General features: G+C 40.9%; 1 protein-coding gene across 1 annotated transcript in view; it reads left to right on the top strand.

The window, feature by feature from the left end:
* BTBD7 (BTB domain containing 7) overlaps positions 1-9,055 on the top strand; it is a 32,440-nt gene extending 23,385 nt beyond the window's left edge. Inside the window, 4 exon segments of the mRNA XM_075712742.1 lie at positions 1,136-1,325; positions 5,373-5,551; positions 6,262-6,690; positions 8,240-9,055. Coding sequence (XP_075568857.1) covers positions 1,136-1,325; positions 5,373-5,551; positions 6,262-6,690; positions 8,240-9,055 — 1,614 coding nt within the window.
* Positions 9,056-14,009: the final 4,954 nt, after the last annotated feature.

Here is a 14,009-nt window from a genome sequence, read left to right as displayed (position 1 = left end):
TGTTTGACAGAATGGGACCCTTGTAGGTTGCCCACTAATGCTACCACTTAAGGCGGCTCTGACTTAGGTCAGGAGCTCGTGAGTCCCAGCAGTGCACGTGACTGCAGAACAAGAGGATTAGGCGAAGCTGTGCACATTCACATCGCCTACGAACTCTGACCACTACTATGGTGAATTCAGAGCTTTTGCTCTGTGCCTAAGAAAGAAAATATTTTCTGAGGGTGTGAGTTGGTGCTGACATCCTCTTTGAGGGGAGGGGAGAAATAAAACTACTTTTCCCATTTTGGGCACAAAAGTTAGAGAGCACCAGGTGGCACTAAAGCAGCAAAGGAAGACTAGCCAGTTAAAATTTTATCTTTATATCTTGGATTGTTAAAACTAACAAAAATGTGTTAAAGAACATGTGATAAAAGCTTTGACTCTTTTAGTTTTCAGGTATATGGTATGGGAGTGCTTTAGTAGTAACCTTAAAGGAAGAAGTATGTTCTGATTTCCATCCCACCCTGGTCAGGAATCCTTGTTTCTGTTAGTTTCATATGATGCTGTAAATATTTTTAAAAGTATCCTTAGCTGTTTAACGTTAGAGGGAGGACTCTCATACTTACTGTCTGGTAACTATACTCCTATTTGTAGTTTAATTATTGTGAAATGCAAAAATTGCAGAAGAGTGATTTTATGATTTTTTTTCATTTAACATTAAATGAGAATCTTAAAAGGGTATGTATAAATCCCTTTCTATTCTTTAAGACATCTGAGGGAAACACATTTCATTTTTCAGACTAGTGCCCTCTACTCAATGGCACAGAGAGTTGAGACCTGTAGGCAGTAATTGTCTGAGACAGAGTCAAGGGTCTGGCCTTGAGAAGGTTACTTCCAATGTGACAGGTACAAAATAAACAAAGCAACCTTCCCAAACTTTATTCACCTGCCTGCTCTTAGCTCTGGAACTCAACTCTGATCTTGACTGGAAAATGGAATAGAAAATGCTGTGGAAAAGCCAAATACTGTTTGGGACCTGAAAAAGTTATGGTTTAGACATTGGTAGACTTGTGGCCTCGGGACTGCGTTTGCAGCAGCTCCCGGTGGGTATGCGTGTGCAGTGCCTTCATGAGGGCTCTAATGGCTGTCGTTGCAGTCGGTACTGGATGAGATGATGGTGGAACAAACCGATCTTGTTCGTTTGCGGATGGTCCGAATGTCCAATGTGCCCGACACCCTTTACATGGTAAACAACGCAGTGCCGCAGTGCTGTCATATGATTACCCACCAGCAAGTTAGCACTAACCAGTCCAGTCCTCCTTCAGTTATAGCCAACGAGATCCCAGGTAAGGCTGCTAGATCACTTGCAATGCCGATTGATCTCGTGCGAGTGCGTGGGGGCTTGGGGGCAGTGGAGGAGGAGTGTGAATTACTGAGTATTATGATTTCCTCAGAGAGTAGTACTGCACCATTTGGGCTTCTTCCCACTCAGTGGTAGTCCCTTTTGCTTTGGTCTACTCTGAAGACATTAACTATTTTTGTATGGCATAAGAAGTTGTTAGAAAGTAAGCTGCTGGAGGGGATAGTATTTTAACCTGCTTCAGCTGGGCAATTTGAAAAAGCTTGGACTAGTTAAACTTACTGTAGAACACTTGCTGGAGCCTGGCTCTGTATTCAGAGTGGTTCTCAGCTTTCTGCTTACCTGTCTTGGACGACTGGTTGATCCAGAAGGCTGGAAAATGGCAAAATACTGATTTCTTTTAAAAAGAAAAAGCAGGGGAGCATAACGTGCAGGGCAGTCAGCTTAACTCAGTTTGCCAGAAAAATATTGGAAGTACACACTCAAAACACACTCTTTTTTTCAGTTCACCAAATCCACTTTAGCTTTGAAGTCAAACCAACTTCATTCCTTGTGTGGCAGAGTAGGTTTTTATAGGTGGAAGTAGATAATGCCTCTCGACTTCAGGATACTTGGTGTGACATTCCCCATAGGCAAGCCAGGGAAATGTAGTCATAAAATTACTGTAATATATTTTGTCATTTATGCATTTGATCTTTTGGTGTGAAACTGGAAGAATGTATCTGGTGGGATTGCCAAAGCATCTAGCTCTTCCCACCTTTCCCTGGCTCCATTAATACTCAGTGTGCATAGAGAACACACTGGCAAAACCTGCAGCTGATGACAAGTTGGGAGGTTCAGTGGATGTTTTGGAGGGCAGGATTAGATAGGTAAATGACCAAGATTAAATTTAAAATTCAGTGAAGAAAGTGGGAAACATTGTGCTTATATAGGTGTAGCTAGCTGTGTGCATGCAGGATGGCTGAGGGAAGCTCTGTGGAGAAAAGCTTGAAAGTCAACATTATACAATTCCATAAAGAGTCATACTAAAACACAAAAACAAATGTGCCACAAGATGTGAAGTAATTTGGTCTTGGATGGAGCATTGTGTTTAGCCATATAAACGGCCATATAGGGTCAAGTCAAGGATTTGTCTGTCTAGTCTAGTATCCTTATTCCAGCAGTTACCAGAAGTGAGTGCAGAAGGAAAGAGTAGCAGAAAAAGCACATAAAATAATTCCCTGTAAAATTCTGTGTGCTGTTCAACCATTTACAGCTCGGAGATGTCCTGTGGTGGGTGGTGTTTCTGTGTAGTTAGTAATTTTAAATGCGTTTTTAATCCATGAGCTTATGCAGTCTTTCCTTGAACTTGCATAAACTTTTGGTATCCATTTTGAGATCAAAGTATCACATCTCAGTAGACATGGATCAGTTTGGAAGTCTGTAGGAAAAGCAATAAAGGTTACATGCCACCAAGAAAACAGTCATCTTCCTCCCTCCACCACTCCCCATTCCCCATTTTATAAGGTCTTTGTGTGTTAATTATGTCGCCCTTAAGTCAACTATGTTGAAAGGAAGTAGATCAATTATTCTTACAGATGCTACAGCTAGGACAAAAATAGTAGGTTTCAATTGCTGCCAAGAGAATTTAAGTTGAGGTGTTAAGAAGATTTTAAATGCTATTTGGTTAAACACCACGGTAGGCTTTTTCTAGTAAGGTTTGTGGAATGGTTTTGATCTATTTGTTTCTTGTGATTCAGGAAGAGACTTGATAAAGCCTAAAAGGAGCTTCTGAAAACTTCTGTAATTTGATAAAAGTACTAATTGTTTGTTTAAAACTTAGAGCTGTGGCATCTCAGCACTGCATTATAGTACTCAGACTTTTTCCCCCCTCTACAGAAAAGCATAAATATACTCACCATGAATTGAATGTAAAGTATTTCATCATAAGATGTGACTTTGGTAACACTTTGCTCGATCTTAGTTTCCAAAGAAGTTGAGAGAGAAAACAGATTCTCAAAGGTTTCCAATGCTTTGCAAAAGTTCTCGTGTTCTGAAAAAATCTGGCTCTGGCAAACATGAGGTATCTTGACCAATCTGAAATGCCCCTACAGCTTGATTCTGTACAATTTAATATATAGGAATTACTTCCAGCCCTTTGATTTGAGCATGGATATGAGCTGTGAGCCTGGCCAGTAGTTGGAGCACAGGTATTGTGTCCTGGTAACTGCCTGCTTTGCTTATTCTGTAATCATGCAAAAGAACTGATTGTTTTGCCAATACCTTGTGCTAGGAAGGGTAGATGGAGCCCAATTACTTTGAGGACATTTCGGACATGTACCAAACCTGTAATGTGTACAGGAATCCATCCCAAAGCATATATGGAGCACAGGAACTGCTGGAGGGAGAGCTAAGCAACATCGCCGCCGGGCTCTTAGAGCAGGGGGTTCTTTACAGCTTAGGTATTCTCCATCTGTTGCTGGCATCTTCCTTGTACCCACTGCCCATGGACTATATTTGTATAAATGCTATTGGCAGCATGTCTCGGTGCTCTTCTTGCAACACTATTGTTAAAATGAGTTCAGCCTCTGCTGAAGTCTGTTCTACTTTGAGGCTACGTTCTGCAGGTCATTGGGTTTCTTTAGGTATTTTGCAGTTTCAGTTTGAATGAGAAATCCTGAACTGACTTGAGAAAATTGTATTTGTTATGTATGTAATCTCTCTTCCATGTGTTTCACATGAATAACAGGGGGAAAAAAAAAAAAACAACCCAGAAACAAACCTGTGTTTGAGGAGGTAGAACTTTTTCATTAAAAACTTAAGATGATTTTTATGCCTAGTAGTTTGGAGAACTGCTTCAAATTTTGCTAAAATCCTCTTTTTTCAGTGTTAGCAAAATGCTTGTTGTAGCTAAACATCTGGCTGCTAAACCAGGATTTTTCAGAACAATTGAAGTGTGTCGCAGGTATTGTGAAAGACTTATTTCCAAGCCTTGGAAGACTGGATAGACTTGATTATTTCTTTTCTTTTCTTTTTTTTTTTTTCCCTTCCCTAGTACAGGAACTCAATTTGGGGGGAAAAATATTTTGTGCTACTTACACTTATCCTCCATGTACCAATGTAAACTTTGTGAAACTGGGACCAGTTGTACCGCACGGTGTTGGGTTTTTTCCTTCTCTGTAATGCAAATGTGTTTTCACACTGTTCTTACTGTCTGATCCATTTAATTTTTATGAGCTTTCATTATGGACATCTGCTCATAGTAATATATAAGGCTTGTAAAGCTGGTAAAGGATCAGATGCCACAACAAACGTATTCAGAGATCTGGATTTGTCTTCTCTTTATGATATGCAGGTTTTCCTGGGGACAGAAAGACCACAGAAAAATACCATTGATCATCAAACAGCAGCAAGAGGAGGCATGAGAATGTTTTGCAACAGGATAAATACCCCAAATTATACATTATTTCCTTTTGGAAAGTTTTTTTTAAAAAATTATTTCAATATGGCTGCATAAAACAACACAACTTTAGCAGGTTTATGTTGGCTTACAGTTTGTGTAATTTTTTTAGAATGCTCCTTCTGTAGTTACATACTGGTATTATGATCTTGTGATTATAAAATTCCACTAGAAGTATGAAGTGTATGCCAAAAAAATCAATGAATTATTGGCCTGTAGAATTCATGAGGGAACATTCAGTTGTTGTTTAAGATATCCTGCCCCCACCTTAAATAATAAAATACCTGCATCATAAGGAGTTTACAAAGAAGGCTGTGTTTGTGGCTTACTCTAGCAGAAGCTGGAAAAATGGTAGATGTCTTTGCCATTTGTATATGTGTGTTATCCCATGCGCCTTAATGATGCTTCAAAGAACATGTGTAAGTTGAACTGGTTTTGACAGAAGCTTCTTAAAAAAAAAGCCAAGTCAGTCTGATGTTAGATTTTTTTTTTTTCCTTTCAGAATTAAATCTAACCATTGCAATCAAACTTTTTGTCTTACAGTTCAAAGAGTAATCTCTATTATCCCCATTCCATTCTCTATTATCCCTCCAGTTCCCAGTCTCCTCATTGTAAGAGAGATGATCAAACGGCTGCAGGAGCTGCGTCATACTGAGCAGGTGCAAAGGGCGTACGCTCTCAATTGTGGAGAAGGCGCCACAGTCAGTTATGAGATTCAGATTCGTGTGCTGCGGGAATTTGGACTTTCTGATGCTGCTGCGGAACTTTTGCAGGTACGGAAAAATTGCTGTATAAGACCACAAATGCTTTGATTCTGTTCTGCTTGTGAATTGACTTGAATGCATAATCTGCAATAAGAGAACTGCTTTCTGTGTGCACATGCAGGTGCAAAAATGCTTTGAAATGCCTGCATAACTTTAGAGTTGTCCAAACGCAAATTACAGTGAGACTGTTGCATTTGATTTATGTGATTTTATAAATGTGTAAGTGCAATGTATAAATATTGTTCTCAAGAGTTGTTGCCATTCAGGGTGCTCTTACGGCCACAGATTTTGGGGACAAAAAAAACCTGCCGAAGAGGCAGTTGATGAGGATAGTCAAACCATAACTAGAAACCTAGGTTACGATTTATTCTTGAATCAGAGAGGAGAGAAAGTCCTAACTGATACATTAGATCTGCGTAGTGCATATCAGGACTGGGAAACTGGAAATCCTGCTTCTGTTTGCATGCTGCTGTTAAGCAAATGCATTTGTCGGTCAACTTATTCACACAGTGAATCTGATGCTTCTTGCCTTGTTTTTAAAAAGAATTGTAATTCCATGGTAGCTGTAATCATCTCCAAGTATTCGTGAGGCTTTAGGTGGCACAACTGTCCTGTTACAGTACTAGCAGATTTCTAGTTCCAATGTGTGTTAGTTTAGGAGATTTTTCTAGATGACTTCCTCCTTTGTTTTGTTACATGCTGGTTTTTTTCCTTTGCAGAATCCTCACAAATTCTTTCCTGATGAGCGATTTGGGGATGAAAGCCCACTCCTGACAATGAGACAGTCTGGCCGATGTCGCGTTAACAGCACTCCCACTGCAGAAACCATGTTTACAGAACTGGACTCTTTTGTGGCCTTCCATCCACCGTTACCCCCTCCTCCACCACCATACCACCCACCAGCAACTCCTATTCATAACCAGTTCAAAGTGGGCTGGACACAAAGGGTGCCAAGTCAACATCCCTCCCGTTCCTTTTCTTACCCGTGTAATCATTCGCTATTCCACTCCCGAACGGCTCCCAAAGCTGCACCACCTGTCTACTTGCCCAGTGTTAAAGCAGCACCTCCTGATTGCACTAACACTACAGGTCTGGGGAGGCAAACGGTGGCTGCAGCAGCAGCAGTGATGGCAGCTGAGAAGCAAGTAGTAAGTATTGCGATTTCTCCTTTTCTCCCTATCTCTGGCCACTCAAAATGGCTTATAGTGAGGAGCTGGAGAGAATTTTTATGGTCAAGTAACTTGGCTTTGTTAAATAAAAGAGCATCTTCATTGATTAGGAGACGAATTTTCTACCAAAATGGCTATCGGCATTCCGCATCCCAAAGGCATGCCCACATCCCAGAGGCATGCCCTAATCCCTGGGAGAATGAATGTTCCAGGGGCAGGAACATTTTGGAGGGGCAAGTGGGACTCGGATCTTCTGAAATGAGATAGTTTGCTCTACATTAAAACAAAGCATAAGTCAACTTCAGTGGTGGACTGCATGCTATAATTCAAGGGTGGAAATAGTGATGATATTTTGGCTTTTCACAGGTAAGTAGTCCTGAAGTAAACAGATATGTATAAAGGGAGCCTGTGGAGAATGTGAAGGCCTTACAGCTGTGAAAAAGATTTTAAAATTAATAGGCAAGCAAAAATTGGTATTTGCAAATACAAAGGGGTTCATCACAGCATTTAAAGACAATCATTACAGTTACTGAACTACAATATGATGCAATGAAAACAACGAACTATAACATACTGGACAAAAACATAGCTTTGTGAAGTACATGAAATGCTAAATAAAGAATTCAGTAACTTTTTTCTGCAGTGAAAAATCTGTTTCAGTGCACAGTTGTGTCATACTGAAAACCTGCTCTTTAGATGCAGATTTGATCTGGAGTTCTGAATGGAAAAACAGATTTTCTTTTTTTTCCTTGAGCAATTGTCCTAAATATATTGCACTTCTTTCTATATTTAAATATAAAATATTTAACTTCAAATTAAGAGTTTTCCATTGTTTGCTCAATGCTTTTATTAGAAATGGTAAATACAAGTAGAAATTTCAACTCTTCCGTCTGGAAGACTGTAATATACTTGTCTCATTGCAGGATGGCTTGTAGGCGTAGGTGAGAAGAATGCCATGCAACACCTTCCATACACTTTGTGGATCTAGTCAGCACTGTGACTGATGCCCCCCTCCAAACCATGACGCTGTTGCGCATACACATACGCATGCATGCAATTAACTAACTTAAAAATATGAAAACGAAGCAGAGGGGTTGCATCTGTAGTGACAAAACACATGTTTTGTGGCTTTACTGCACTGGAACTGTGTGCTACAACAAACCATTTGTTAAGTTCTGCAGAGTACCTTGTTTAGTTTGATAATTGCAAGTGGCTTAAATCAGGCTTACCTTTTGAGAGTTTAATGGTACATTGTCATTTACTGCATATTTAAGACAAGATGCATTTAAGAAGGAACTATTATTGTGGCACAACAGCTTCATAAAGGGAAGTTGTCTTAAGCTAGCAGGAAGGTGAAGGTTGGAGGATACACGTCATCTTTAAATGGTGTAGGAAACTTGCAGGCTCAGGTTGGTCTAGGCAAAGGTAGATGGGGAAGACGCCATTTTGAGTTACAGAAACTATCCTAAATACAGTTTGTGTTTAGTTTTTGCTTTGTTTCCATGGTCCAATCTCTTTTCTCTTCCAGTGTACTCAGCCCTTGCTAAATGAACTGATGCCAGATATCGCAATGGGTGTGTCAGCAATGTCTTTAAAAGACAGAAGGTTACCAGAGCTTACTGTCGACACAGAATTAAGCCAGACGGTTACAGAGGTAGGGCCTGGTCCACCCCAGCACATTTCATGTATTCAGAACAGACACATGCCCACTTCTCGAAAGAAACATGCAATAGAGCAAAAAATAGATGCTCGAGAAAATCAGCAGGAATATCCTGACTTCTATGACTTCTCCAATGCTGCATGCAGACCCTCCACGCCAGCACCCAACAGGCACAGTCCTTCGCCTTCACAAGGCATATATTTTGGCCCAGATTTGTATAGCCACAATAAGGCATCACCAAGTGGCTTAAAGTCAGCCTATCTACCTTCCCAGATATCTCCTAAAAAGCAAGAGGATTCTAGGAGGGAATACCTGCTCTCCCAAGATGGGCATCAGCACAGACAAAAGAATGAGCCAATACACCTCGATGTCTTAGAACAACCTCCCCAGCGACTGGACTTGGCATTGGCTACCCAGGAGAATGCTGGTAATGGCCCAGTTCACATCAGGGGAAGAACAAAAATGGAAACCGATTTAACCTATGGGCTAACCTCCAACAGACCTTCGCTCTCTGCGTACACCTCTGACATGCAAGAAGAGAGACCCGGTAGGAGACTGGTGGATGATGAGCCATTGGAACATGGAGCACAGAGAAATGCAGATTTGGAAAGGGAAGATGCAGTAAGCAGAGGAAGGAGGTCTCCAAACAAACCAGACTTCCTGTATAAAAAATCTGCCCTATGAAAGCAACCTCCACTCTTTCTCTGTGCCTAAGAGTTGTAAACATCCCATTCTTGCAACTTTTGGCCTGACTTCTGTCAGACAAATTTATTCATGCCAGCGGATAAATTCAGCTTCGCTCACTTCTTTTGTACATACACTGCTTTATTAGAGACAGCATGTTATCAGTTTATTTTTAATGCTGCTTCTGGTTTTATTTTGTGGGAAATTTTTTTTGAGCAAACTTAATTAAGCCTTTAAAAAAAAAAAAAAAGCTGGTACCTTTTTTCTACAACCTGGTAGCCTTTTGCACCTGTACATCTATTTTAGTGTATTAGTTTTGTACTAATATGTTGAACTTTATTGTCACATTTAAAGGACTGTATTTTCATACTTTTGCATTTTCCCTTTCACCTGCCAATTCCCTGTGTGCATTAGGTTGCACATTATGAAACGTATTTTCTTATGAGATAGTAACAATGCGTTTATTTTTTAATTATAGGAATTCCAAAGAACAGCACATCAAAATACTGCATTTTTTAGTTAGATTTTCTGTTTGTTTGTTTAGATCTGAAATCTTCCTGATTTTTATGACTGCAGCAAGAATCCAGTTTAACATTTTGTTTGAAAAGTTCTGGCAGCTGGTCTTACCCTTACATAGGAAGCCCACTTCAAGAATTGTATTTGGGGTTTTAAGAGTCCAGGGGGATATTTAGGAGTCCAAATTCCAGTGAAATTCACTGGGATCTGACAGTCTGACTCTGTTTGCTTCCTGGCTCAGTTGTGACCATTGAGAACTTCATGATCATCCAGGAGCACTTACTAGACAGACTAGAGTTGTTCATTTGCCCATGCAGAAATAAATCTAGAAATACTGTAAAAATTACAGTAATAACTTGTTCTTCCAGCTACCCATATGTGGGCGTAAGCGAAGACCAGAGTTGAGGATTCGTGCTAAATCCTGGAGTGCCGGGAAGACAAGGCAGTATCTTTGCTGTTGCCTGAATGGTAACCTTCCATTCGAGAGGGTTCCCTCTCCAACAGAGGTGCTGGGGTGACTGCTCATTGCCTTGCTTTCTCCTGCCTATCATTAAAAAAGGGCTTCACTCTTGGTGACGTCGTTCAATGTCCCTTACCTGATCTGAAGTGTTGCTGACTTCATAACTTCATAATTGCAGCTGTTCTGTGAACAAAATCAAAGTGAAGAGTAACTGTTCGAGCATCATGGAATGTGCAAAGCTTTAGCGCTCCCAAATTACACTTCCATTTCCCAACTTTGCTTTCTTAAAGCACAGAAGTCAGATTCATCTATTAACGGGATACAGAGAGGGAATGATAGTGACCTGGGCTGGCTGCCTGCCACTGGGTTGGGGTTAAGCAATGCACCGGGTGTAATGGTTATAATTATTAAGTGCATCCTTAATACTTACCATGCAGTTTTTACCACAGATTTGTTGCATTTAGGATAGGGATCTGATGCCGCTGCAGTGTAGTGTTTACTGGTAAAGGCCTATTTGGGTTTTTTAAAATGCAGTTTCTATAATGAAGAATTTCCCTGTAGTAGAAAACTTTAATCTGAAGTGGATTACTTTAAGGACTACTTTAAGGTTAGGTTGAGTTGTGTCCTGCGGTTCAAAATGCCTAATACTGTTTAAACAGAAGTCTTGCTGCAACTTGACTTCTAGTTTTAGTTGATGGCAGGTTCTTACCTAACCTGTTTCATTAAAGTATGCAAGGCCTGGTAACAACACCACGATGTTAGTGAAATATATTGAATACTGCAATTCCAAACTACCAAGTAGCTTCTAGATAAATGAAGATATGGGTGTTTGAACCAATAAATTGTAATGTCTCCTACATACACATCTATAGGCCTCCCGCTTCTGTGAAAGCTCTGCAGACACTCCTTTCAAGGTGTGGTGTAGGACTGGAGGAGAAACTGAGCAAAACTGCGCAGGTGATGTGTCTTGTGGGTGAGGGGAGATGTTCTCCCCGCCCCCATCAGCCTTTTTAATCTGTTTTTTTTTGACCACAGTCAAGACACTTGGTGGTCCTGGCCTCATCACCAATATGTAGTATTTCCATGGGACTGCAGCATAGAACATTGTTAAATGCAAGAAGGTGTCGGTGGGGGGATGGTGCTGCTGCAGGTTAGGGACTGAGGTTCATTGGGCTGCTTCTGAAGATTTGAGCACGGTGCTGTCTGACCGCATAGCTCTAACCAGACACTCGGTCTCATGCTCACCAGCACTAGAAGCATTAACTAATCATCACACACCACCCCTGAAACTCCCTGCACTTGCATCATGTGTATGTCGGTAGCTTAATTACGAAAAAGTCATAGCTGTCCTCAGAAGACTCACTATTCTGAATAATTTATTTTTACCTAAAATTGATAGCTGTACTTTGAGCGAACTATTTTAGTTACCATAGTTTGATGTGGCAGTGTGTGCCTGGACAGAGATGGGGCTGAAATCTACAGATGTAACTTTGAAGCTTGAAATTTGTGGGGACGTGGCTGATGAAGGCTGAGAAGTTTTGAGGTTATGGCTTGAGGGAAATCATGAAATGCTTTGGCTTTGGAATAAGCTGGTGAGAAATGCCTCTGGGGGGACATGTCTGCGTTTTAGAACACAAAATTGCTTCTGAAGTCTCAGAAGCCGAGCAGTGTTAAAAAGAGAATAAGTGTTTAAAAGTAGGTGCAAAATAAAAGACAGGTCCTTCTGAGGCGACAAAGACAATCAGGCCATGTAGACAATCTGTGTTTTTCACTTGTGTATTTTCAGTTGGGAAGAAGATAGCGGCTAACAGCAGCTGATTTGAAGTGGAAAAGAAGGATTTGTCAAATTACTGGAATTGTATTTTTGTACTCCAGCATAGGATTTCCTACCTGGTGGGATGTGCGGAGGGAGGGGGGAGAGACCGCCTTTCTTCTTCTTCATGGCAGCATTGTTCGGAAGCTGGTGTTCATACTACATCTCACTCGCAGAACACGCGTACCTGTGCTACCTGCTACTTCTTGTTGTTCTCTGTCTACTGAAACTTTGGTGCAGAAGCTCCTTGTTTACATTAAGCACTTTGTGATTAGGCTGGAAATGAACATCTTGTCCGCCTGTAAAATTGATGGAGATAACAGATTACTGACTATATTCTGCTTGAGGGTAGAGGTATGAACATTAAGTTTTCTTAGATGAGGAAGACTTGTGCTCCTTGCTCTAGTAAAGAGAGGGCTCGGACTTTCATTTAGTGAGCAACGTGCAAAAACTTCTTATTCCCTTTCCCTAGCCCCCTCCTCTTTTCCTTAATATATGGATGAATAGTGTAATTCCTGAAACGGATTCTTCCTTTGAAATGTTTTGTTTTTCCATGGAGTTACTGTACTTGTGTGTTAATAACTGCTGTGTTGATTGGCAGTTTCTTGTTGTATTTTTCCTGTTCTTGAGGAGTTTCATTTCTGAAAGTTAAGGCTGTGGCCACCTGTACTTGTAAGCCTTGCTTTTTGGTCCTGGAATGTCCCAAATGTTTGTCTTACGGGTTTCTTTGGTTTGGGTTTGGTGGGGTTTCTGGGGGGTTTGCTTTTTGTTTGGGTTTTTTTGGGAGGGTTGTGTTGTGGGGGTTTTTGGGGGGTTTGGTGTTATGGGTTATTTTTGAGGTTTTTGTTTTTTTGTGGGTTTTTTTTTGAAAGAATAGTCATGCTGTTTGAGGCACTGTTCTTTCTTTTAATAATTATATGCTTCTATGGTAGAGGTGGTGCTGAGCTCTGCTGAATGCAGGGAGCAGCTGAGAAATAAAACTGTAAAACCGTATGTGGGGTTTCTGTAATGATCTGTACTGCCAGAAGGTAGCCCTGCCTTCAGCAACGTTACGGTTTTGTTTCTTGTCCTTTGTGTTGTTACTGGTATAAAGTCAAGTGCCTTCAATGCTAAAGGCTCAGAAAACTTTCTTAAACTGACTTCATGTCCTATGCAAGTGTTTTTTCTACAACCTGCATAACCAGTACTTTGTAAAACTTGTTTACGCTTCAATTGTACATAGTGTTTTTTAAAAAAAATAGTATTTTTATTTAGGTACCTCCAAACTTGAATTCTAGTCTTGTGTGATGCATTGTAAAACAATACATTTCTCTTTTGAGTACCATTACAGTTGTAAAAAGGTTTTCACTGGTTCTATTTTTCTACTGTTGCTGAGAAGCATGTAACACTGACTTTATCCTACGTATAGTTGGCATTTCAAATAAACGGCTTGTATAGAACGTGCTTGTGCGACTTCTTCCATCTCACCATTACCAGCAGGCTGGCCAAATGGACTGCGCCATCGTTACTCCGAACCTTCTGGCTGGCTGGCGGCCGGGGGAAAGGAGTGGTGTAACGCAAAGCTTAAGGTGCCCGCTAACAGTGAAGGCTTCTAGAACTGGCAAGGTTTGTTGTTCCTTGTGGGGGAAAAAAGTGTGCAATAACATCAAGGACAGGATACAGATCAGCATAAAAAGAGGAATTCAAAATTAGTGGCACTGTTCAAGCAGCTTGTTAAAAAGGAAAAGCACTTCAGTGGGATGGTTCAGTGAGTTCTTCTGGCTAGAGCTTAATTGACTGGGGCTGTTCGCTATGAAAGGCAAGAGGATTACTCGCACCCAAGGCAGTGGGACTTAGCCCTTGATCTAGGAAGCGTTTATTTTCTCAGCAGAGCAGCCAGCCAGAGATGCTCATTAAGTAAGTACCAGCATGCTCTTCTTAGAGTCGCAGTTGTCCTGCATCAGCTCCATAGTCATTACATCTCTTTCACAGGGAGAAGTGCTTTGCTGCTTCAAAGAGATGATGCAAGTTTAGAAGCGTCATCCAGCAGCAGAAAAATCTTGACTGGTCTCGCTTTGATGCACGACAGCAAAATACGGTGGGTTATGTGCTGGGGTAGGGAGAGGGAGTGCGGTGTGGTCTTACATGTGAATTATTGACACCTTCATCCTGCATGGGAAGGTGAG

The sequence above is a fragment of the Pelecanus crispus genome, chromosome 6 (assembly GCF_030463565.1).
Source record: "Pelecanus crispus isolate bPelCri1 chromosome 6, bPelCri1.pri, whole genome shotgun sequence".
NCBI classification, from domain to species: Eukaryota; Metazoa; Chordata; class Aves; order Pelecaniformes; family Pelecanidae; genus Pelecanus; species Pelecanus crispus.
Note: the sequence above shows the minus strand (reverse complement) of the source record. Positions and strands in the feature narration are given on the sequence as shown.